The sequence below is a fragment of the Pagrus pagrus genome (genome assembly GCF_965226575.1).
Source record: "Pagrus pagrus genome assembly, chromosome: 5".
NCBI classification, from domain to species: domain Eukaryota; kingdom Metazoa; phylum Chordata; class Actinopteri; order Spariformes; family Sparidae; genus Pagrus; species Pagrus pagrus.
Window position 1 is genome coordinate 35320396 of NC_140189.1, and position 21620 is coordinate 35342015.

At 41.1% G+C, this 21620-nt stretch overlaps 3 protein-coding genes across 5 annotated transcripts in view; all 3 read right to left on the reverse strand.

Annotated features, from left to right (window-relative positions):
* The window catches only part of anxa5a (annexin A5a), a gene marked incomplete at its 5' end in the record, with an annotated part of 30897 nt that extends 24049 nt beyond the window's left edge, over positions 1-6848 (reverse strand). The window contains one exon of the mRNA XM_084352364.1: positions 6693-6848. Within this exon, the coding sequence (XP_084208490.1) occupies positions 6693-6848 (156 nt within the window). The remainder of the gene's footprint in view (positions 1-6692) is intronic.
* A 1715-nt stretch (positions 6849-8563) lies between these two features.
* ccna2 (cyclin A2) lies at positions 8564-12757 on the reverse strand. The gene is made up of 8 exons (XM_084353960.1): positions 12133-12757; positions 11234-11495; positions 10987-11093; positions 10632-10855; positions 10329-10533; positions 10046-10159; positions 9226-9359; positions 8564-9141 (listed from the first exon to the last, which is right to left on the reverse strand). Exons 1-8 carry the CDS (start codon positions 12349-12351, stop codon positions 9090-9092), a joined length of 1317 nt encoding a protein of 438 aa, XP_084210086.1. The 5' UTR covers positions 12352-12757; the 3' UTR covers positions 8564-9089.
* Positions 12758-14571: 1814 nt separating this feature from the next.
* bbs7 (Bardet-Biedl syndrome 7) lies at positions 14572-20995 on the reverse strand. 3 transcript variants are annotated; one of them, XM_084353084.1, is made up of 20 exons: positions 20922-20995; positions 20521-20638; positions 20277-20342; positions 19739-19801; positions 19474-19649; positions 19201-19387; positions 19020-19092; positions 18828-18935; positions 18470-18600; positions 18153-18237; positions 17876-17978; positions 17598-17790; positions 17388-17462; positions 17212-17280; positions 16848-16987; positions 16012-16176; positions 15786-15895; positions 15583-15686; positions 15280-15403; positions 14572-15077 (listed from the first exon to the last, which is right to left on the reverse strand). In XM_084353084.1, the coding sequence occupies exons 2-20, from the start codon at positions 20554-20556 to the stop codon at positions 14938-14940; spliced, it is 2148 nt and encodes a 715-aa protein (XP_084209210.1). In that variant the 5' UTR covers positions 20557-20638; positions 20922-20995; the 3' UTR covers positions 14572-14937. The 3 variants fall into 3 exon arrangements, with proteins under 3 accessions (XP_084209210.1, XP_084209211.1, XP_084209209.1); XM_084353085.1 differs by having other exon boundaries at positions 17212-17277; positions 20521-20993; XM_084353083.1 differs by having other exon boundaries at positions 20521-20993.
* Positions 20996-21620: the final 625 nt, after the last annotated feature.

The following is a 21620-nucleotide window of genomic DNA, read 5'->3' on the forward strand; positions in this document are numbered from 1 at the left end:
CAGGTACAGAGAGCTTCCTCTTCAGTGACGCTGCCATCAGGGAGCTGATTGTCTCCCAACTGCCCTTTTAGGAAATTGTAACCACCAGGGACACAATAGACACAAGTACCTGCGGTTTCCAGGCACATCGTAATACAATATGGTACAAATTAGACCATCGCCATTAACTGAAACTGAAGTTCTTGCCATCACTTCAGGTCTTAAATCAGCTCGTCCTCATCAGACAGTCTGAGCTCTCTCAACAAGCCGGAGAGGATAAAATCAAATCAAGGATATCAAATGAAGCTGCTCCTTCTCTTTTTGTTCCGATGTGAGTGCACGAGTCGTGGTAATGTTTTACTAATGAGTGCATCCTCACAGGGATCATCTAGACGTCAGGATATGTGTGCACAAAAAGCATCTAGTGTTGCATGCAAATCAGATGCTGTTTCTGACAGTTATTTGTGATGTGTTTTGTTTGAGGCTGGTCGTGCAGTAACTGTCAGTGCGGCTCAGAAAAGCAGTGACCTTTTCAGAGTCGAGATACACTTCATCACACAAACATGCAGGTGAGTTCTGGTGCTGTGGCTCAGAAATACTCGTCTTAATCTCAGCATTTTGGGCAAAAAAATACTATTTCTTGTGGCAATTCTCGTTGCAATTTGAGAATATTTAAAATCACAGAAAATAAAACAAAGAGAGGAAACACTTACCATCCTTTTTTCTGATGGGAGACAACTGTTGTAACCTGAAAGAAAGTGGATGATAAAATCCTGATTAAAAAAGGGCCAGAGTTTGTATGTAATTCATTGCTCAGTTAGTGTGTCAGCATCAATAAAGCAGAATAAGTCCTGTGTAGTCTGTCTCTCACCAACAAGCGTGGTTCCTCTCTGTCCTCACAGGTGATCTGTGGCTCAGGTACAAGCTCTTTATTTCCCTGCTGGCTGCAGCAGCGTCACAGGTGAAAACTGACAACATGTCCGTCCTCTTCCGCACGCCGTGTTGTCTTTCACTCACTGTCCATCAAACAGCAGCTCATGACCTCATGCAGTCAGCTGCTTTGTGTGACCTTCAGAAAAGTGACAACAGGCTACTGAACGTGTCTCGAAGGTCAAGAGGGCTGTAAGTTACTGTCCTTCCTGCAGTGTTACATTACACTTAATGTTAAAGATGATCCTTTAAGATGTAGTTCAGGTTTAGTTTCTCTGCAAATGACAGTTCTGGAGAAAAGCACAGGAAGTATTAACTGTAACGATGACAAATAAAAGCTCACACAATTAGTAATTAGTAAGGCTGAATACCAGTTTGACAAACACATTGTATATATGAGCCTCGAGCAGTGCATCACTTTCTATAAGATCACCACATGTTCGTCGCTGTCCTGTGATAAGCTCATATCTGTAAAAACTCAACTTTTCTTGAGCTCAGAAAAACAGCCTGTTAACAAGCTTTGTTAACAGGCTACAAGTATAAAGTTCCATACAATGGAAATACTCAAGGACAGTACAAGTACCTCAAATGTGTACTGAAGTGCAGCACTTGAGTAAATGTACTATGTTACATTAGTTCAACCTATAAGAACACATAATATATGACAGGATCCTCATTATAAACTATAATTGTTAAATAAATGCTGTGAAGTAAAAGTACAATACTTAAATAATGGAGTAGAGGTACCTCATTTTTGTATGTAAATTTATTTAATTACTTTGAACACTGAACATCGATGATGTTTTATAAGCAAATATCTTGAGGTGCTCGCAGGAATATTGGCCTATAATTATTTCAAAGTCATGAATCAAACTGTGAGAGAGGTCGTAATTATAAATGATAAATCATTGGATCAAAGCTCCACATTTCTGGGACAACATGTTTTCACACGTGTTACAGCGAACAGAAGACGAACAGGAGATGCCTGATGCCTGACAGGAGCACCGGGATCAGCAGAGCGAGGCGACGAGCTGCAGCTCAGTTATCATCACTGCTGTCCTCGTCCCTGCGAACCTTAATTAAAGTGAGCGCTGGTGAGAGGATGAGAGTGTGAACACCATCTCTCAGGTGATCCAGTTACGGATACTCACAGTTTCATCTCACAAGAGCTTTTTCTTTAGAAATGTATCAGATTAAATAGAGACCCTTTTCTGCATAATTGAGCCGTCTTTAGTCGATGGGCGTGAAGCCTAATCAGGCTGAATGAATCGTGCTGTTTTGGATATTAAATGTCAGTTTCACTTGAATATTAATTATCACAAAACTCTCAAAATACAAGCTACAAGATGGAGATTTCATCTAAAGTATGGAGGAAAATTAATGTCATTAATTTAAGTCTATCCAAACATCATCTGGTCCTTCTAGCTTAATCAGATCCTGTACAATAAATGAACCCCTAAAACATGACAACATTCACTGCATTACAGAGTAAGACATTACATTTTAAGGCCCTGAAAACCTTTTTCCTCAGTCAGCTTCTTACTGATGAGACCCATCATGATCCTACCAGAGTATGCAGCCACGTTTTTGCTGAACAGTCTCAGTCACCATCAGCTCTCGTCCTCCTTTTGTTCATGCCTTTGGAAATCAAGTTTTTGTTTAGCACAGATCATAAAATATCTGAATAAACATGTATATCACATTAACTCTCCTGCCTAGAGAGGAGTCGGTCCGAGGGTCGCCTGTCACCTATCAGCCTATTAAATCTGATCGCAGCACAGCCACACAGTCGGATGACGCAGATTAAATTAGTGTTTCAACTTTTTTGTTAAACTCTGACTTTGACTGACTGATTGTTGCATATTTAGTCATGAATATTTAATGTTGTAGAGAAATATGACACGAACCATTTTCATAATTTGGACAGGACTGATTAATGGTTGCTTGTCTTGTAGAGCGTTGACAAAATATCTAATACAAATTACAGAATGGGTAAATAGCATTTTGAGGAACGACATGTTTGCTGTTGCCTTATAAATGGTTCTCTGTAGCTATAATTAAATCAACCAGTAAAGCTCAGGTTCAGACTGAAGATAGAGGATAATCATGTGATATGATCCAAAGCTACTGAATGGACCTTCAGGCGAGATAGTTTGAACTTTGACCTCAGATTAGAGTTTGCTTGGATATGACAACAGCTACCGAGCACTGAGTCATATGAGTCAAACCAGTTATCCTGCAAAATGCTGACTGTCGCTTTCACGTCCCACTTTCATCCCTGAGTTGTCAGTTTCCAAACCGAATCACTGTGAGATTTTCATTCGGGAGCCGAGCACCCTGGGACAGTCGGGTATACAGAGCTGTGGACAGCTCGATTAGTCGGGTGCTGACTGACGGACAATGAGCTGTATCATCTATCAAAGAGCCTCCCCAGCCACCGCCCATCGGCTCTGTTTGCTATCTGCCTCTGTGCTGAGGGCAGGTGTTGTCAAATGCAAATGGCTTCATTTCAGCAATTACCTGGCCAGCTGTGTGGACGTTTGGAGAACATCCACATGAACATATCTTAACATTTGGTGAATTTGAACAAGACTTTTTTGTGAGAATAATAGCTGCTTTTTCTGGAGGGTAACTGCTCTGATGTAAAGAACCATGTAGCTTCAGACTGAGACACACGGGGTTTTATTGTCTATTCATTGTGTATTTTACATTTTAAATGGACGTTTCCTTTTTACATGTGAATGAGTTGAGAAACATAAAACGTATGCCAACTACATTAGACACTGCATCAACAACAATGAATACAGGATAAAATGCCAACATGTTGAAAACAGCCACTATAAGAACAAGGTCTTTTTACCATGACATTTTGGTTTCTTCTGTTGCTCTGAGGCAGCTTACCTTGATTTATATTTTATTATTTCCAAGCAGGTGTTTTCATCTCTTCCTGTCAGAGTCTCATCCTCAAATATATGACCTAGAAAACGGACACATAATATGAGACAGACTACATATATTTGTTGTCCTCATCAGCAACATTCATTATCCACATTTCTCACCATATGTCATCAGATCAACATCATCTATTCTTGACCAGCGTCTCTACTGTCTGCAGGATAAACCCAGCAGGGATCTACACCAGTGGAAACATGTCCATCATTATTCAGATTAATGGCTCCGTTTTTATTACAAGAGGATTGTGAGTCCGCGGATGGCCGCGTTGTGCCCGAGGACATGTTTCAGCTCAACAGCAGAGGTGAAACACATGCAGTCATGAGATCCAAGATGTCAGACCTCATTAATCTACAGGTGTCTGCTGAAGGGAGCAGACAGGCGAGCTGTTATTAGTTTGAGACGACCTGTGGAAGAGAAATCCCCAAAGATTTCTTGATTTTTCTTTAAGTGTCTCTTCTTTGTGAAGAATCAGGTGAGAAGCTGAAGCTAGAGTCAGCAGCTGGTTAGCTTTACTAGCTTAGCTTAGAGGAAGCTCTTTTTTCCCCTTCTAATCCCACAATGGGGAAATTGTCTTTTTCTCACACACACACACACACAAACACACAAACACACACACACACACACACACACACACACACAGTGTATGGAGGAGATGAGTGAGGGGGCTGCCACATGCACGGCGCCCAACAAGCAGTGTTAGGGGCCTTGCTCAAGGGCACCTCGGCAATGCCCAGGATGTGAACTAGCATTCTCCATTTTACTAGTCCACATCACACTTTTCTGGTCCAAGGTGGGACTTGACCGGCTTCGCGTCCCCAAGCCGAGTCCCTATGGACTGAGCTACTACCGCCCTCAGTTGTCCCCTATAGAGGACTTATCAGATATTAAACTGATAAGAACAGATACTACACTTGATCTTAGCCAAAAGGCCGAGAAGCGAAAAAATAAAAATCCAGTCATTATCAAGTCACCCCATGTCGATTGAAAGTCAGGTGAAGTTTCGTGGTCTACAAAACATTTCGGTAATTTCACAGCAAAAGAGCGTTGCAGCGTTCGCCTTAACTGAAGTAGCTGGAGACTTGATTCAAAATGTAAACAACAAACAAAAAAACATGAAATGGCTTTAAACAAGTCGTTGGCATAATCAAAATCTTCCCTGTAGCTGCTACGCTAAAAACGTTAGCGCGTACTCAGCTAATAATAACGTCTTTTCAAATCAATTTGGCTTCCTCATTCTCGTTAGGCCGGACAAGCCGTCTGGAGCCACTTTTATTTTTTCTTTCGGTTGAATTTTTTTTTACATTTTAAAACAAGTTGCTATCTTCTTCACTGGACTGTTCCTTTAACCCTCTTTCCAGTCTATATATAGGAGCTGTATCGGTCTTCTTATCGAACTCTCAGCATGAAAACAAATACAAGTATTTCCCAAAATGTTGAATTAATCTTTTAACAGGGCGTCTCTGGATCTAGAACAGAGGACACAGCTAGCCTAGCTCTGCTCGAAGCTAACACAATTAAAAAACAGTAATTTTTACACTTATGTGTTTGTACGGATTAGACAAAGGAAATATAAAGTCACTTGTTAACGAGTGAGCTTCGGTAAGTTAGTTAGGCCTTGTTACCTCTTTATGCTAAGCTAAGCCTACGGGCTGGGGCTCCAGTTTCACAGTTACAGACATGACAGAGGTATTCGTCCTCTTATCAAACTTATCTAACTCTCGACAAGGAAACAAAGAAGTGTATTCCTCGAAACGTTGAACTTCTATAAAAACACCAACAAACGGATCAATTCAGCACATTGTGTAAGACAGAAACAAGAAGGCCAATCTTCAGTAACTAATGTAATTGTTTTGATCGATCTGTTCGCTGTAGAAACATGCCAGTGTTTACACCCCTTGAGAAATGTTTGTGACAGTGAAGAATCCCTCCGTCTGAGCCACGGGCGCTTGTATTACTGTGCTGCTGAATAAGGAAATCAAAGGCGTAATTAACATGCCCTCCTCAGGGCTAATGGCTATTGATTGCTATCGGACTATTACATGAACGACAACCTGGCCACCTCAGACTAATGATTGAAGAAGAATAAAAAATAAGCACGTACAGACTGAGAGATACCATTTACACCATAAGTCATATGAAGTGTGATATGTCAGAAGCCTGTGTAAACCGTTTGTTAACACCATGCAGCTTTAAGCATTAAGGCGTTCGGCTCTTGCAGGGGATATTAGCTTTCTGCCTCAGGGTTCTCATTTACTACACCCCTGATATGGACACGAGCTGAGAAACGTCGTGCCACAAAGCAGCTCCCTTTCATATTTTTCATCTGCGTCACGTTCTCAATATCCCTCCTGCCAATTTACCAACCAGATGAGAGGAGGTCAAACTGCCCTCCTGAATGTGTTGCTTCAGTCAGCAGGAATTGAGTTGCAGATTTAGTCTTGGCTACCTCTTGACTTTACTCTGCAGATGTCTGAGCTCGGCTGTGTGCATTAATCTGAGATGTGAAAAGAAATCACATAAGAATGGTCTTGAATTACCCCACTTCATGCATGTCTGCTGTAGCAGCTGCTAAAAGAATAGACAGCGGTTTCTATAAATAAGAACATGATTTTTATTATTTTGTGAGGGAATATAAGTCAAAAACAAGAATTTTTTTAAAGTCATTTTCTTACACGAATCTGCAAAAGCACATTCAAGCACTCCAACAAGCCTCAGTTCTGGCTGAGTTTTGGCAGAATTGTCCCATTTTTTCACGGCAGGTGCTGACGCCTCTGCTCAAAGCGAGGCTGTCTGAACGAGCGGACAGGCTGCAGCGTGGCTTTTCCCACCGAGTTGCTCAGCTGCTTGAGGAGCACCCAGAGAAGCAGCAGCATGAGGGTCAGGAGTCCCAGGAGCATCCCCACGTACAGGCTCAGGTTCCAGCCCCAGCCCAGTGCCAGGGGCAGTGAGGTGGATGCCACCAGGAATCTCCTCGGGGCAGGCATGGGGTTAGGCAGCAACCCGCCCTCCCCTCCTCCGCTTCCAAAAAATGTCTCCTTTTCCCACACTTGGATCTTCTCAGGGGTTAGACAGATGCTGTGCTGTAGCTGCAGGAGCCATTGTTTGAACAGGTATCCAACTGGTTTGGCTATGTTATAGAATTCCCATCTGTCTCCATGGTTTAATCCTCCAGTTAGTCGAGCAAACCTGTTGAGAGTGTGAGCGTGGTCTTTGAGCTATCCATTCTCCAGTGGTGGAAATCTTTCTGCAGCTGGGCTGTGCTGTGTTTCCCCCTCCGTCAGACTCCTGCACAGAGCCAGCCTCCCAATTTATCATGAGAGAGAGAGGAGGAGGAGGAGGAGGAGGAGGAGGAGGAGGAGGAGGAGAGAGCAACAGAGAGATGCCTTCAACACCAGTGGCTGCCTTCACTCTCAGAGAAAATCAAATCCCTGAAGTGGAAAATGTCAGTCCTGTTCTGTCATTTACTAATTAATAATTATGTGCAGACAAAAAAGGACAAAGCATGTCTTTATATTTCAGTCTCCCTTTGTATTCATATTGGATTCTGTGTGCCAGTTTTTGGTGTTTCATACAATCGACAGCATCACTTCAGGTTGATGGAAACTGTATCCTGCCAAGATTTAATTGAAGAGTTGAAGTCCAGCTTCCATCAAAAACGGTGTTTTTCTTTTTCCTACAGTTGACAGTTTGAGCTTCACTGTGTAGATGGATGTATGTGCAGTTTGACACTAGAGGCTGTTTTCACATTCATTGCTCAAAGTGTAAATGTGCTCTGCTCATTAGGGCTGCAACTAACGATCATGTTCCCTGTTGATTAACCTGTCAGTGTTCTTGATAGAGTGGTTTAGTCCATAAAATGTCAGAAAAGGTGGAAATTGTTGATCAGTGTTTCTGAAAGATGACATCAAGTGTTCAGTTAACTGTCGGAGGAAGGAAACACTGAAGCACAACACTGGGGAACCAGCCAAAAGAAACCTTATTGTACTGCCGAGATGCAAAATGTTACTTTGATCCCAAGGTCCCTTAATTACCTCAAAAATAAATCACAACTCAATTGGTTTACACTAGAAACAAACGCTGAGAAGTAGGAAACATCTCGTGTTAATACATTCTGTAATTTTTAATGAAGGAATAAGTCATTAAACGGATTTGGATGAAATTACTTTTTCATGCAAAAACATTTTGTCAGACAAAGTATGCTACAATATGGAGATCTTTACATTTCTTGTTCATGTCTCATTTCCCCTTAACCTTTAATATACTCCTTTAAGTTGCATTAATGAAATACTGAACATCTGTTAAATAAAAATCCTCAAAAATGTTGCTTGTCTTGAGACAAAAGCTCTAAAATGACAATTTTCTATGAACTTTACTAGTCTAAAGCCTCTTACACCAATAAGCCCATATTTAATAGACCACCATTTGCTTTCTATAGAAATGTTAACCGTTAATGTTCAGCCTCACAAATGCCAAGTACATGCACATAAGGGAAAGCACCAGGTCAATAAACAGTCTTTAAATTAACCAAGCTGTACAGTTGGGACCCATCAGCTGGATTTTACATTTACGAGTTTCAGACAGCAAAAGACTCAATAAAAGTCAAGTCCTTGCAGATCTGAAGAAACTTTTAAAATGACCAGACGCTGGTCCTCTGCTGCCCCCATGAGTCCAACATGACCATAAAGATTTAGAAATGAAGTCTTACTTTAAGTGAAATTTTATTTACAAGAGCCATATTTTACAGTGCAGAAGAAGCCTTGACAACATGTTAGCTTTCAAGACACAAATGTAATGAAACAGCTGACTCCATGACAGACAGAACACTTTAATCAACATCCCATGAGGTCTAGTTAAAGGTTACAACTCAAGTTGAACCAGCAACAACTGCTTTGAACATCAACCAACCCATAAAGTGGAAAAAATATAAGGTTTTCTGGGTTTGAATACATTCACATGTCTATTGGAGTTGAAGACACCGTCGATCAAAGCAGAATGTTTACAGAGTGGCGATGAGACCTCCATTTTGTCTGATTAAAAGTCAATTAAAACTGCTTGATTAACTGTATTGTCTGTTATGCTCATTTAAAAATACCCTTAAAAACTAACATGTAGCTCTACTCTAAGAGCAGGCGATGCTTGAAATTGTGGTCCACATTTAAAAAAATAGAAAAAATTAAATAAAAAAGACTGGTACAACTCTACATGTATAAGGGGAGGGGGAGAAGTCAAATCAGCGTCAGTTTAGTTGGAGCCTCGATGAGGGAAACTTCATGATACCTGGAAGAGAAGAGGTCATTTAGAGCATGTATGCAAAGAAAAAAGCAAAGAAACTAATGAGCAAGTTGTTTGCAGTCTACTTACTTGGGGCCCTTGTACTTCTCCCGAACAGACTGCTGGGCATGCTGAGCAGCATTGAGGTGAAGTTTGTGCAGATCCTCAACACATGGCATCAGATCTTCTAGGGAGTAGCCAGTCATCTCGGTCAAGGACTTGGGCTGAGGAGACAGAATAATCTTGTTAGCATGCACACAAAACAAAAAAAACTCACAGAAGCCCAACAGAAGTCAGTTAAACCCCCTTACCACCCACTACATGTTGTCTTCCCTCATCAGAGTATAGAATCAGCATTCAAATGACCCAACAGTAGTTATGGGTCTTTATTGGCTGTGATGGAAAGACCTGGGTGAACATGCCATTCCCTCTATTCAGAAACGGTTGTGTTCAGTTGAAGGACAGTGGCTTGTCAATACTTTTAAATCTCTTGTTAAAGCAGTGCCCAAACTTTGTTCAGTCAGTGGCGAGTTTTAAAAAACCCAAACTTTAGTGACTTCAGTGCTCGTCAGCTGCCTTCCTGGTACTGCGCATGTGCAACTACAGAACAGATAGGAGTGAGACGGTCTCACTGCTTAGCAACTTCCATAACTGGCTCCAGATGAGGGGCACGAGTCCCTCTGAACGTTACGATTAGGCTTTTAAAACCAGTTTGAACATCTGATGCGTAATGCGACTGTTCCTTTCTACAGTTCGTTTTTCCTGGAGCATTTGTGATGACAAATGTCACAACAAAGGCGCTTTAAAAAAATGCTGCATATACATTTTAATGTGTAAAAAGCTGCATTAGTCTTTTACAGAGGCTTGATTTGAAAAATTGCTTCATTTAGACCATTCCATCTTAACTTACCAATGAGCCACCAGTCACTGTGTTGTTGGCCACAACATAGGCTGCAGCAGCAGTCAGTGATGGCAGGTACTTCAAGAAGGGATCAGAATCAACCAGGCTGAGCTCCCCAAGGTACTGAGAAAATGTACAAAAGACTGTTACATGTAATTCATGTAGATTACCATGACCATAGACTGTATGGGTTACAGCAAGATTAGGGATTTGCTATAAAAAGGTTATTGTTGTGTCCAAACAGGATAGCAAATATACACAAGATGCTTTGTAGCATCTGCTGCAGGCTCACCATTGCCAGGCTCTCCACCTGTTTGTTAACAGAATGGTGGAGGAAGTAGTGGGTGAGAAACTGGTTGATGGTCGGTGCTGCCAGATCAAAGGAGAGCACTTTAAGCACCAGATGCTCCATTCTTAACACCTGCTTCTTGGTGTAGGTGTCGTCTGTGATGTAAACAAACTCTGCCACCTCAGGGGGGTAGATCTCTTCAAATTTCCTGCATTTGAATATGCAAATAGTCAGTTCACACAAACTGTCTTGAAAATACACTTTGTAATATGAATAGACTGAAATTTTTAAATAATGTGCACATACGAAGCCAGCAGCATTGCAGCGGTCCCAACCAGCTGAAGCTTCCCCCTCAGGACCGACATGGAGGAGAGGAAGCGGTCGATGTAGTTTACAGCCAGATAAAGTGTCTCGTTCTGTAACTTGTACTCTTCTCCGACCTCGACCAGCCAGTCAACCAGAATGGCCCTCATGCTGTTGGTGATGTCAGGCTGCTTCTTCATGTAGCCTGCCTTAGGCCTGGTTTTTACCTGAGGAGCAACACCGGGGTGTTACTACAGAATATACTTGCAATTTTCAAAACTTTAGATATTGAACTGCATTTCTAGAGAGGCCAGACGGCTGAAAGAATATTTGAGGCGGTGAAAAAACAATTTCTCACCTCCATCTCCCTCAAGTATTTGTAGATTTCTTCAGCATATTCTGGGACCTCATTTACATTGACTGGTTTCTCCTCTCCCTCAACCAAGGACATATCCATGGGAGAGTCTGAGAAAAGGAAAGTTTAACATTAAGTGAAAGTCTAAAACTTTTAGATGATAAACAAAAAAACTGGATCGCTACAGTATCAGTAAAGATTCAAATTCGGTCTTCCCATGCCTGGTGATCATAAAGTATTTACAACTCACCAAAGCTGACGTCCATTGCTGATGGCATATCGATGGTGGCCAGAGGCTGTCGGAGCCGGGCCACGGCATTGCTGATTGCGAGGGGAGACTCTGCATCAATTGACTTTGCTTTGACAGCGTCGACCACCTGTAGTGGCTTCTTGGTGCAGGCACCATCGGGCTCATCCACATGGATCTGGAAAGCAGGCGGTTTGATGGAGGGCTTCTCGTAGCAGCTTTTGCTGAAGTCTTCATTTTTGCAGGACAACTGCTGTGATGAGTCCTAGAAGCAGAAAACCAGGTCAAGTCAGATGTTTGTCTCATGAGAAATGCTTTTTGCAGCACGGCAAAAATTACAACGAAGCCAATATTAAAAGTGCTGGTACTACACACACAAAAAAAGGTTCATGTGATTAAAACAAAAAGCTGCAACAATAGCATTGGGGTTAGAACAAAGTGGTGATTTGGGGGAACCAAGAGGCAATTTACATTGTTTTAAAGGCAGGAGTGATTATTGCACAAGAGATTACTTAAGTATTGTGTTGCACTCAAATAGGAAGCAGAGAGCACTTGTGTTTGATGCATCACCCAAAATCCTTAGTGACACCAGGAACATGAACTAACAACATGAATTCTGTTTTTTACTTCGTTAAAACCTTTTTAAAGAAGTCAAGCAATAACTCGGTGATATTAAAATGGCGGACAGCCGGTAACAGACGTAGCAATAGCTGCACCTAAAATGCATCTGCAAGTTTGTAAAAGGATTAAAAGCAGGTTTAAAAAGGCACTACAGCCCGACATGCAGGCAACGTGAACGAGCATGATGACTGAAGTTAGTTGCCTCCAAAACCTACAATGGCTCCACAGCCTAACTGCAGTCAGTAGCTCAGGCTAGCCGAGCACTGAGCAGCCAAACCAACCTGTTTCGTGCCGCGCTGGTTCTGGCTCTTGCTCCGCTGGTTGGTCTGCAGAGGTCCCAGGACGGTCCTGCTGCCGGCTGCTTGTTTCGGTGGAAGGTTTTCTTGGTTCTCACTTGCGGCAGCTCTGGGTTTTAGCGAGCCTCTCAGTCTTGACAGCATGTTTTCTTGGTTGTGATACTCACTAGCCGCGCTGCCCTGTCCTCTGTTAGCTCCCGACATGTTTCCCCCCTCAAACAACAAAACAGTCCAACCTGCCTGCGTTTCCTTATCGAGATACAACAGCGGCCGTGTGCGCTTCTACGTGAATACAAGAAATCAATCTATTAAAGCCGAGTTCTGTTTCAAAAGATCACGTATGGACTGTTAGACCGAGGTTAGCATTAGCTGCTACCTTGCTGAGGAAGGTTAAAGATGCGTTCAATCAAAACTAAGCTGTCGAGATGTGAACGACACCTGGAAACGAAGTGTGAAACAAAGCAGACGAAAACACAAAATGCTCGGTCGGCGGTAAAATATCTACAAAACGTTAAACGCGTTTCTAAGTCGCCATATTCGTGAGTTTCGGAGTAACAACCAACCTGCAGACAGCCGCTAGCCTCGGTCCATTTACCACAATCATGCAGGGACGTCGCTTTCTCTCAGTTCAAGTAGCCCGCGAGGATTGAAACGGACCAATCACAGGCGGCGCAGGCAGTGACGTGTGTGATTGTACGGGAGCCGGAGGAGTACAATGTTCGCTTGATTGCAAATTCAAATCCGGTTTGACAGATTTGAACGTATGGATGAACGTTATGTAGGTCAACAGCTGAGCGACAAACACGCTCTACCTCACATTATTTAACACCTCTCCTGATGTAAGATGAACCCAGTGGACCAAATACAGTAAAATACAACACCTTACATTATTTAACACCTCTCCTGATATAAGATGAACTCAGTGGACCAAATACAGTAAAATACAACACCTTACATTATTTAACACACCTTCTGATATAAGATGAACCAGTGGACCAAATACAGTAAAATACAACACCTCACCTTATTTAACACACCTTCTGATATAAGATGAACCCAGTGGACCAAATACAGTAAAATACAACACCTTACCTTATTTAACACACCTTCGGATGTGTTTTACTGCGTTGTGTCCATGGTAAACATGATCACTGCACTGATTTTAGCGTACAACACGTTAAATTGTTGGACTGTCAGTTTCTGGCTATGTTAACCTCATGCACATGTAGTACACAGTAATAACTATTCTAGTACTGTTTTTACTTTTTAATCACCTTTCTGTTAATCAGCTTACAGTTGACCACACTACTCAAAAACAGTTAGAGTTATTGGGCTATTTTAGTGTTTCACTTGTTTATTGTGACATAAGAGAATTTATATTTTCTGAATATTTATGGTCCCCAAAAATAATGCAACACATTTTATTTGACTTTTATTGCATATCTATGCACATGCATATATCCACGCACACCCCAGTACTCAGTACAGTAATCCCTAACTACTGTTGAGTCGTGAACTTCTGTTTTCAGTTTTATTGACAGCTGGCTGCAGTAGTTCTGCTGGCTGGACTATCACAACACAGCTGTGTTTTTGTCGTTATATTCTTGTGTGTATTGGTGTTTTGTATTTATCTATTAACATTTTTGGTTGTTTGTTATTTGACATAATGATGGCAAAACATTTTCATGTCTTGCCAGCAGTGGAAGATTTCAACTCCTTTATTTTACCACTATAAACACTTCTGTTCAAACTGAAACTTAGAGGTAAAGTATTATCAGCAAAATAACTTTGTTATAACCAGGACAGGTCCAATTGAGATTAGTCTTCTTTCATGCATACGATAAAAACAAGGAATTAGAAACAGATATAAAACAAAAATCATCCCAACGATTCTGTCTCCAGGTTTCCCAAAATGGAGATTTAAAATATTCTGCATATTCCAGTCTGAGGGTGCAAAATACCTAAAAGCCCCTTTCCCAATGTCTGTTTAAACATGTGGTACAGAAAAATTAAATAAATCTCCTGTGACTGCAGAGTACTCGCCAACAGTTAGATGGGAGCAGCCCAAGAATTACCTTGTAAATTTAAGAATACCAGTGTGTGTGTGTGTGCCATCTTTACTGAACATTTTGGCATTTCAAATATCTTCAAATATATATATATACATATATATGTATGTATGTATGTAAAGGGGATAGAAACAGGAAAAAAACAAGTATGGTAATATGATTTGTTGACTTATCAGTTAACCAATCAAGTGACAGCAGATGTAATCAATCAATGAATGACAAATTGGTAGGTTCGGTGTTTATGGCTCATAGCTCGTGGTATCATCCAAGTCTTTTACTTCCTGTAGAGTTTCATATTCTTGGGACTATTCATTCACTATCCTTTCCATCAGCCCCTTCAGTGATGAATCCTACAGTGGTTACAAGCTACAATTTTTATTTCAAGAGGAGGAACTCACAGTTTTATGGTAATTATGACTGAAACATACATTCTGTGTGCTTTCAACTGGCTTATATTTGGTCACCTCAACCGAAGCTTAGCTACTGATAAAAACAGGAAGCATCATCCTGTAGTGGTTTAATAATCACCACCTTTGATTTTAGATGCTATCAAAAAGACATTATGAATATTTAAATAACGTACACCATAGTCAGGACAAACAGTATCTAAATGACACAATGACAACATCATTGACACGGCTAGTAACTATCATAAAATTATTTTGTATTTACAATACAAACATAGCTCGGAGAAAAGACATGTAAATAAATACCATCTGATCTACATATCAACATCATTGAAAAAGTTTAACAGAGAATTCAAGTCATAATTATCGAGTATCTCCAGCAATGAGGACACCTTGGTTTTCACATTCTGGCCTTTGAACTTGAATTTGTCGATGAAGAGGTCTGTGATCATTCCTACAGGAAAGAAAAACAAAAATATGAATATAAATCCTATAAAGCTCTACTTCATAATGTCAGGCTCATATAGTATAACTTAGGGGTTAAAAGCATCCTGTCTTGCAGTTTTTACAAGTGACAAATGTTAAAAAATAAGTAAAGATACATGGAAAGTGTCTCTGGATATGAGTGTCAGTGAAATGCAATGATAATGCTGCACCATAAAGCCTCTCGAGGTGCGCCGGCTGCTTCTTGTACTCCTCCAGGAGATTAGTGGACTCATCCAAGATGTTGCGATACTCTGGGATGAGGAAGTCAGCGTTCCCCTCATGAACCTGAAGCTCCTACCAATCAGAGAAATCAAGGAGGAAGTGGGGTGAAGGTGAGTAAGTGATGAACACAAGCATTACTCAAAAAACCTGTCAACAGCCCAGAGAGGACTTGTAGCTTTTAACCAAAGAATAAACCGCTTCAGGTGGATTTTATTCTTTTTTAAATTTTACTTGGTTGAACCTTTTCTTACTTTGAGTGCATCGATAAGCTGAACTTTTCTAGCCAACAACAGCTGGTACTCCAGCTTTGGATGTATCATCTTCAGGGTGTGGCTCACAGAGTCATCGTCGATATCTGGAAGATTAACAAAACAAACAGAAAAGATAGTTTAACAGGATTTGATTTACAAGAGTTTATCCCGTGTAAAAAGCAAACACTGATAATGAATCATACCGTATGAAATGTTGAGATTGATTTTCCTCTTGGTAGCTTCTTTAGAGAGAACATCACTCAGAATGGAGATGGTGGAGATGTTGTCTGACCTGAAGTGACCCTCCCCTTTGCTAAAATGACAAATTCAGAGAAAACAAATGTTTGATTCCAAGTAGATTGAAACACAAGCACCCATGCAGTGATGTGCAACCATAGAAGAGTCTTCCTACTGTGTGCTAGTATTTACCAGTAGGTGGCTTCAAGCTGCGTCCCAAGAAAAGTGTTATGGAAATAGAAAGTGATGCTCTCTCCTGCTGGCGTTTTCTCAGGCACCTCTGGCAAACAGAAGACCACCCAGGAGTGGATCTCAGCAAAGCTGAACTGTCCCACCAGACTGAGCCTGTTCATGGGCCTGTGTGACAAACAGGGAGACAAACAGAGATGTTTTGTCACATGATGCTTCTGCTATTAACTTATATTTCACTCCATTACAAAACAAATCAATGATAGTTCTTTACAGCATATAAGGGATTTGAAAGGTTTTCTTTCATGAAATCTGACAAGTACGAACTAATTTTGGATAACTTCATGTTAAATTGGCTGTTTTAGTAATAATGCCCATTATGCCTTGAAATCCAGCATGAATCCACCATTCCAGCAACCTGATCATCAGCATAAATTGCCTGATTATTTTCTTGATTAATTGATTAGTTGTTTGGTCTAAAATGCCAGAAAAGGCTCAAGATGACATCCCCAAATGTCTTGTTTTGTCCACAACCCACAGATATTCAGTTTACATTTCATAGAGGAGAAAAGAAACCAGATTATCAAAATAGTTGGTGATTAACTTAATAGTTGACAATGAATCGATGAATCATTGCAGCTCTAATTCCATCGATTTTAACCCAGTTTTGGGCATCAACACTAACTACCCCTTTGCCTTGGCGCTTTAATAAAAACACATAAAAAAAGCTTTAAATAAAATTTGACAACAGATTTTAAATCGCAATCTAATTTATTCAAATCATCCTGATCTCCAATGAAAAATACAATTTTCAGATTCAGTTCAAATTCCAGTTTTACCTGTCTTGGTCAATGCTGTGTGTCCGCTGGTGGAGGGACAGAGGTTTGATCTGGTATTGGCGGACCTGGCATGTCTTGGGTTGCAGTCTGGGGGTAACGTAAGCCTGCAGGGTCCCATACTGTCCCTCGATGGACCTCACCTGGAAAAACATTTATTAAGGATGAAACTGATTATTACTCTGCAGTGCATCATCAAATAGTTTGAGCAAATTAAATGGGTGGCTATTTTACAATTTACAACTGTTATATAATCCTACAAGAAATGTTTCCATTTCATCATTACACAAAGGAACGCCCAATATGGTATTATAGCTTTTCATGAAAGAAGCGGAACTAACATAAAGAGTTCTGGTGCAAGTGTTACCTTGAGCTCAAGTCTGGTGGTGTTAGCCTGACATCTGTATGTAGCCAGGAGGAAGTTCCCATTAGGCTGCTGGTAACACAATAAGAGAGTCATCAGGCCTCTTTGTGCTGCAGCAGGTTCGTGACTTTATGTGTTCAGTATGTTTGTCCAGAGTAGAAATAGTTTTCACTGCTCACCTCTGAATCACATTCACTGAAACTCACAACAGCTGAATTCTTGTCCACATCCAGCAGGTCTATGGGGACGTCACTCTGCAGAGAAGGTTCATCTTTAGGTTACATTTGGGACATTTATGTCTGCATCATGGGATTAACAGAATGATTTATACATTATGAGACAGTCTTTGCGCACAATTTTACCGTCACCCGATTTATTAATGAGCAGACCTGAAGCAGCAGATTGTCGATGGCAGTCTGCACCTCCAGAGTGAGGCTGTAGCTGGCATCGTCCTGGCAGAGGGTGAACTTGTCATTGATGCTGAAGACAGGCACAGCAGAGACAGCTGTGCTCGACTGGGAGGTTTGCTGGTACTGCTCACGGCCCTGCAGGACTTTCACCTGCAGCTGCTCCAGCTCCGCCCTGGAAGGGAACAATATAACTGACTTCAGAACAGATCACATAGTAAGTCATATACATTAAAGGCACAAGGACATAAAGCGGGTACCTGAGGGCTTCTACTTTGGACTGAGTTTCTTTACTCATCCGGACCTCATCTCCAGGGCCGGCCTCAGCCTTCTGGGGCTCAGTGGTCAAACCAGTCACCCATCCTGCAAGAGGTCACAACAGTAATGCAGGAAGTTTTGTGCACGTCGGATCTCTTAACCCTACTTCACTTTTTAATATTAACGGTTGGGTTTTAAGTAACTCATACTACATGTCAGACAGCGCAAGACAATGCTGTATCTCACTCAGCACGCAGCTGTGATATTTTTAAATCTAACCTGTGTAAGTGGCAGTCAGGACCTCATCATAAGACTCCTTCCCCACGCAGCCACCCTGGATGGAAGTCACGCTCTCTGACAACACCTGAAGTCAGAGAAGACAGGAAACCTTAGCCATCAATGATGTGTATCAATCATGTAATACAAAAAATGGCAATGACTCAGCCACCTCAGAAAAAGACAGCAAGATATAAATATCAATGCACAGGGAGAAATTTAACTAATACATTTCAATCCTAAAAAAACTCAAGCTATTATTTCAGGGACAATAAATTATACAGATGTGGACAGAACACTATTTTGTATAACAAACTCACATGCTCAAAGCGCAACGTGGGCTCACTGGCGCTGTCAAAACCATAGACCTCAACCGTCCCATCATCCCTGCCCACCAGGATGTCATTCACTCCGTCTCCAACAATGTCGTAAGTGTCAATGCAAAGAATTCCTGATGGGAGACAGAAAAGAGTGAAGACGGTTCACAAAACAGTTCTTGTTCACAACCACAATACCAAACAATATCGTAACTTGACCAAAACATTTAGAGGTTGACTGCCTGCAAGTTGATATTCACACGGTGTGAAGAATGTTTGGTATTAATCTAAACTTATTTATGATTTTTATTTAACAGGCTAAAACATGCAAAGCCTTGATATGCTCATGTAAACAACATACCTCCTTTCTTTTTGTCATTGTCAATCTCCCATTTGGTCGCAGCTGAATCCTCACTGATCTGGACCAATCCTATTTTGCCATCTGTAGTTCCATAGAGGATTTCCTCTCCTGTAAACAAATCACTGATGTTATATTGGGAATAAAGCAGTCTTGTTATGTTTAATTGTTCGGCACACAGAGAAGTTAACTTGCCTCCATCTTTGTTGTACTGTTCCAAGACAGAAGGAGGGCCGGGGACTTCAATGTCATAGGCAAGCTCAGATCCCTACAGCATAAAAATATTTAACATACAATAATAAATCCCATGTAAGTATTGAGGTAGAACAACTTACTGTATATCGACATCGGAATGGTAAATATAATCTTTGTCTACCTGCAACACTCGGAGAACCCGATCTTGGCACGCCAGGACCGGTATGGGGCGAGTCAGGTTTTCTGAGGACAAACACGTGATATCATTGATTTTGTCTCCAGAGAGGTAGTAGTCTTGGTCCTTGCAGTCACAGTAGTGGTTGTAGATGTAACTTGCACACACAAAAAGATCAGCGCCTGAGACATGCCTGGAAAAGAGATACATGCCGTTCAATACAGTGAAAATCACACAGTTCTGCACAAGTCAGTTGAAATGAAGAGAAGAGGTTCTTACATGGCGTTAATGCTCTCAGTGAGGTTGGCTTCAAAGGTGAGGAACTGTTTGCCCTTCTTGGTGAATCCTCGGACCTGAGAACCAGAACAAACAAAGATCTTCTCCTGTGGAGTCCCCACAGCTCCACCAAGGTCCATTCTGGCTATTTTCTGTCCTGGAAGTGTTTTAAACACCGGCTGAAACAGAGTCACATTTCTTGCTGTTAGAAAGTGAAATTCAAGACATTAAGATACAACTGGCTGTATGATAAGGAAAGGGAAATCACCACTGCTTCTCCTTTCTTCATCCCAAAACACGTCAGTATACCATCATGATCAGCAATAGCAACCTGAAACAAAGAGACATCAACCAAGAACCATGATGCTGTGGTATAAAACAATGTGATTAAAAGACAATACAGTGCACAATGTAAAATGTACTGCAGTGCTGCAGAGACGGCCTGACCTACAAGTCTTCTTCTCCAGATGACAGTGTGGTTAAGGCCCCAATGAATGTCACTCAAACTCAAACTCAGAATGTATTTATATAGCACTTTTAAAAACAACCTTAGTTGCCCAAGGTGCTGCACAACATACATGGAGTCAAGTGCTAGCAATATAGCCACATCACCGTGATTTTAAGTTTAGTAGTGAACATTTTGAAGCAAAAACAATGATTCCCAGTAATTGTGAATTATAATGGCAGCTGTAAATTAAAATCATAGTAATGTGATTTGTTTTACCATCTCATGCAGCCCTACCTCAAACTCCAACAAATCAAGGTGGGTGGTTCGTGACAGGCACAGTTCTGACGGATTTAAATACCTTTTGGGTTGCTTTCTTTCCCAGTGCTGGAAGCAGCCTCATCGTTTTCTGGGATGTCACACCGACCTGTGAAGACAAAGCAGCAGAGAAAATTCAATTTTGAACAACAATGTACAAAAGGAAAACAGCTTACTCAAAGAAAACAACATGAAAAGTTCAAGAAATGTTCAACAATTAATGTCAGTTCAGGGCTTCTCAAAGAGCAACGCACAGCACATGAACCACTGGCTGTTCTCGGTGTTACCTGGATGTAATCGACTCGGTTCAGGTGAATCTCCATCTTCTTTCTCCCGCTGGATGTTTGATCTCAGGAGGAAGAAACGTCTGGAGCAAATCTTCCGGTAGATTATCCGGTCATAAAACTGCAGTGATCATTAGTTGCAGTCCAGCTCAACCACATGCCAACATTTCCATCCGAACCACAAGACGATAACAATGTCTAAGAGTCAGACTGGGATTAACTGTGTAGTTAAGGCAAGGAGATTAGCTCGACGTGCTAACGCTAGCTAGCAGGCTAATTGGCTAACACGATTTATCTGCACGTCAAATGTCGACTTCGTTCAACAGATTAATCTGTGACTGAATCTACTGAGCGACGTGAACACACCTGGAGCAGGTAATGTCTGAATGTGACGTCATACGGACCTGAACTCTCCTTTAACGCGAATATGAAGCAGAAACGTCTGATGTGGCACCGACAACTCGGAAACTGTGTTGCTAATGGCAACGCTGTAGCCGTAACAAGCTGTGACCCCATTGGATGAGATGGAACGTCAGAAACTGACGCTGTGCCCTGATTGGTTGACTCGGTACAAACGTCTTTAGCCTTGAAGCGGTGTAATGTTTGTTTTCCACTGATACTGATTGATTAATACACACTGTACTTATGAATACACACCGTGCCTATTAATACACACTGTACTTATGAATACACACTGTACTTATTAATACACACTGTACTTATGAATACACACTGTACCTATTAATACACACTGTACTTATTAATACACACTGTACTTATGAATACACACTGTACTTATTAATACACACTGTACCTATTAATACACACTGTACTTATGAATACACACTGTACTTATTAATACACACTGTACTTATGAATACACACTGTACCTATTAATACACACTGTACTTATGAATACACACTGTACCTATTAATACACACTGTACTTATTAATACACACAGACAGAAAACTGTACAGTCTAATCTAATTCAACCCCATTATTGAGTTTGTAATGTACAGTCTTTGTTGACTTTGTTGAATATGTGTAATTAATGTGTAATCAATCATATTTTCATTACTGAGGTCACTGACTGGTGGTGTT

Excerpts from the sequence above, each read along its gene's own strand:
- ccna2 (XM_084353960.1), bottom strand. The coding sequence starts at position 12,351 with ATGTCGGGAGCTAACAGAGGACAGGGCAGCGCGGCTAGTGAGTATCAC. Across the intron at positions 11,094-11,233 it reads AGCAATGGACGTCAGCTTTG|ACTCTCCCATGGATATGTCC; the intron begins GTGAGTTGTAAA and ends TCCTTTTCTCAG. Across the intron at positions 9,142-9,225 it reads GAGAAGTACAAGGGCCCCAA|GTATCATGAAGTTTCCCTCA; the intron begins GTAAGTAGACTG and ends CTTCTCTTCCAG.
- bbs7 (XM_084353084.1), bottom strand. The coding sequence starts at position 20,556 with ATGGAGATTCACCTGAACCGAGTCGATTACATCCAG. Across the intron at positions 18,936-19,019 it reads ACAGTACAACAAAGATGGAG|GAGAGGAAATCCTCTATGGA; the intron begins GCAAGTTAACTT and ends ATTTGTTTACAG. Across the intron at positions 15,687-15,785 it reads CAATCTCAACATTTCATACG|ATATCGACGATGACTCTGTG; the intron begins GTATGATTCATT and ends TTAATCTTCCAG.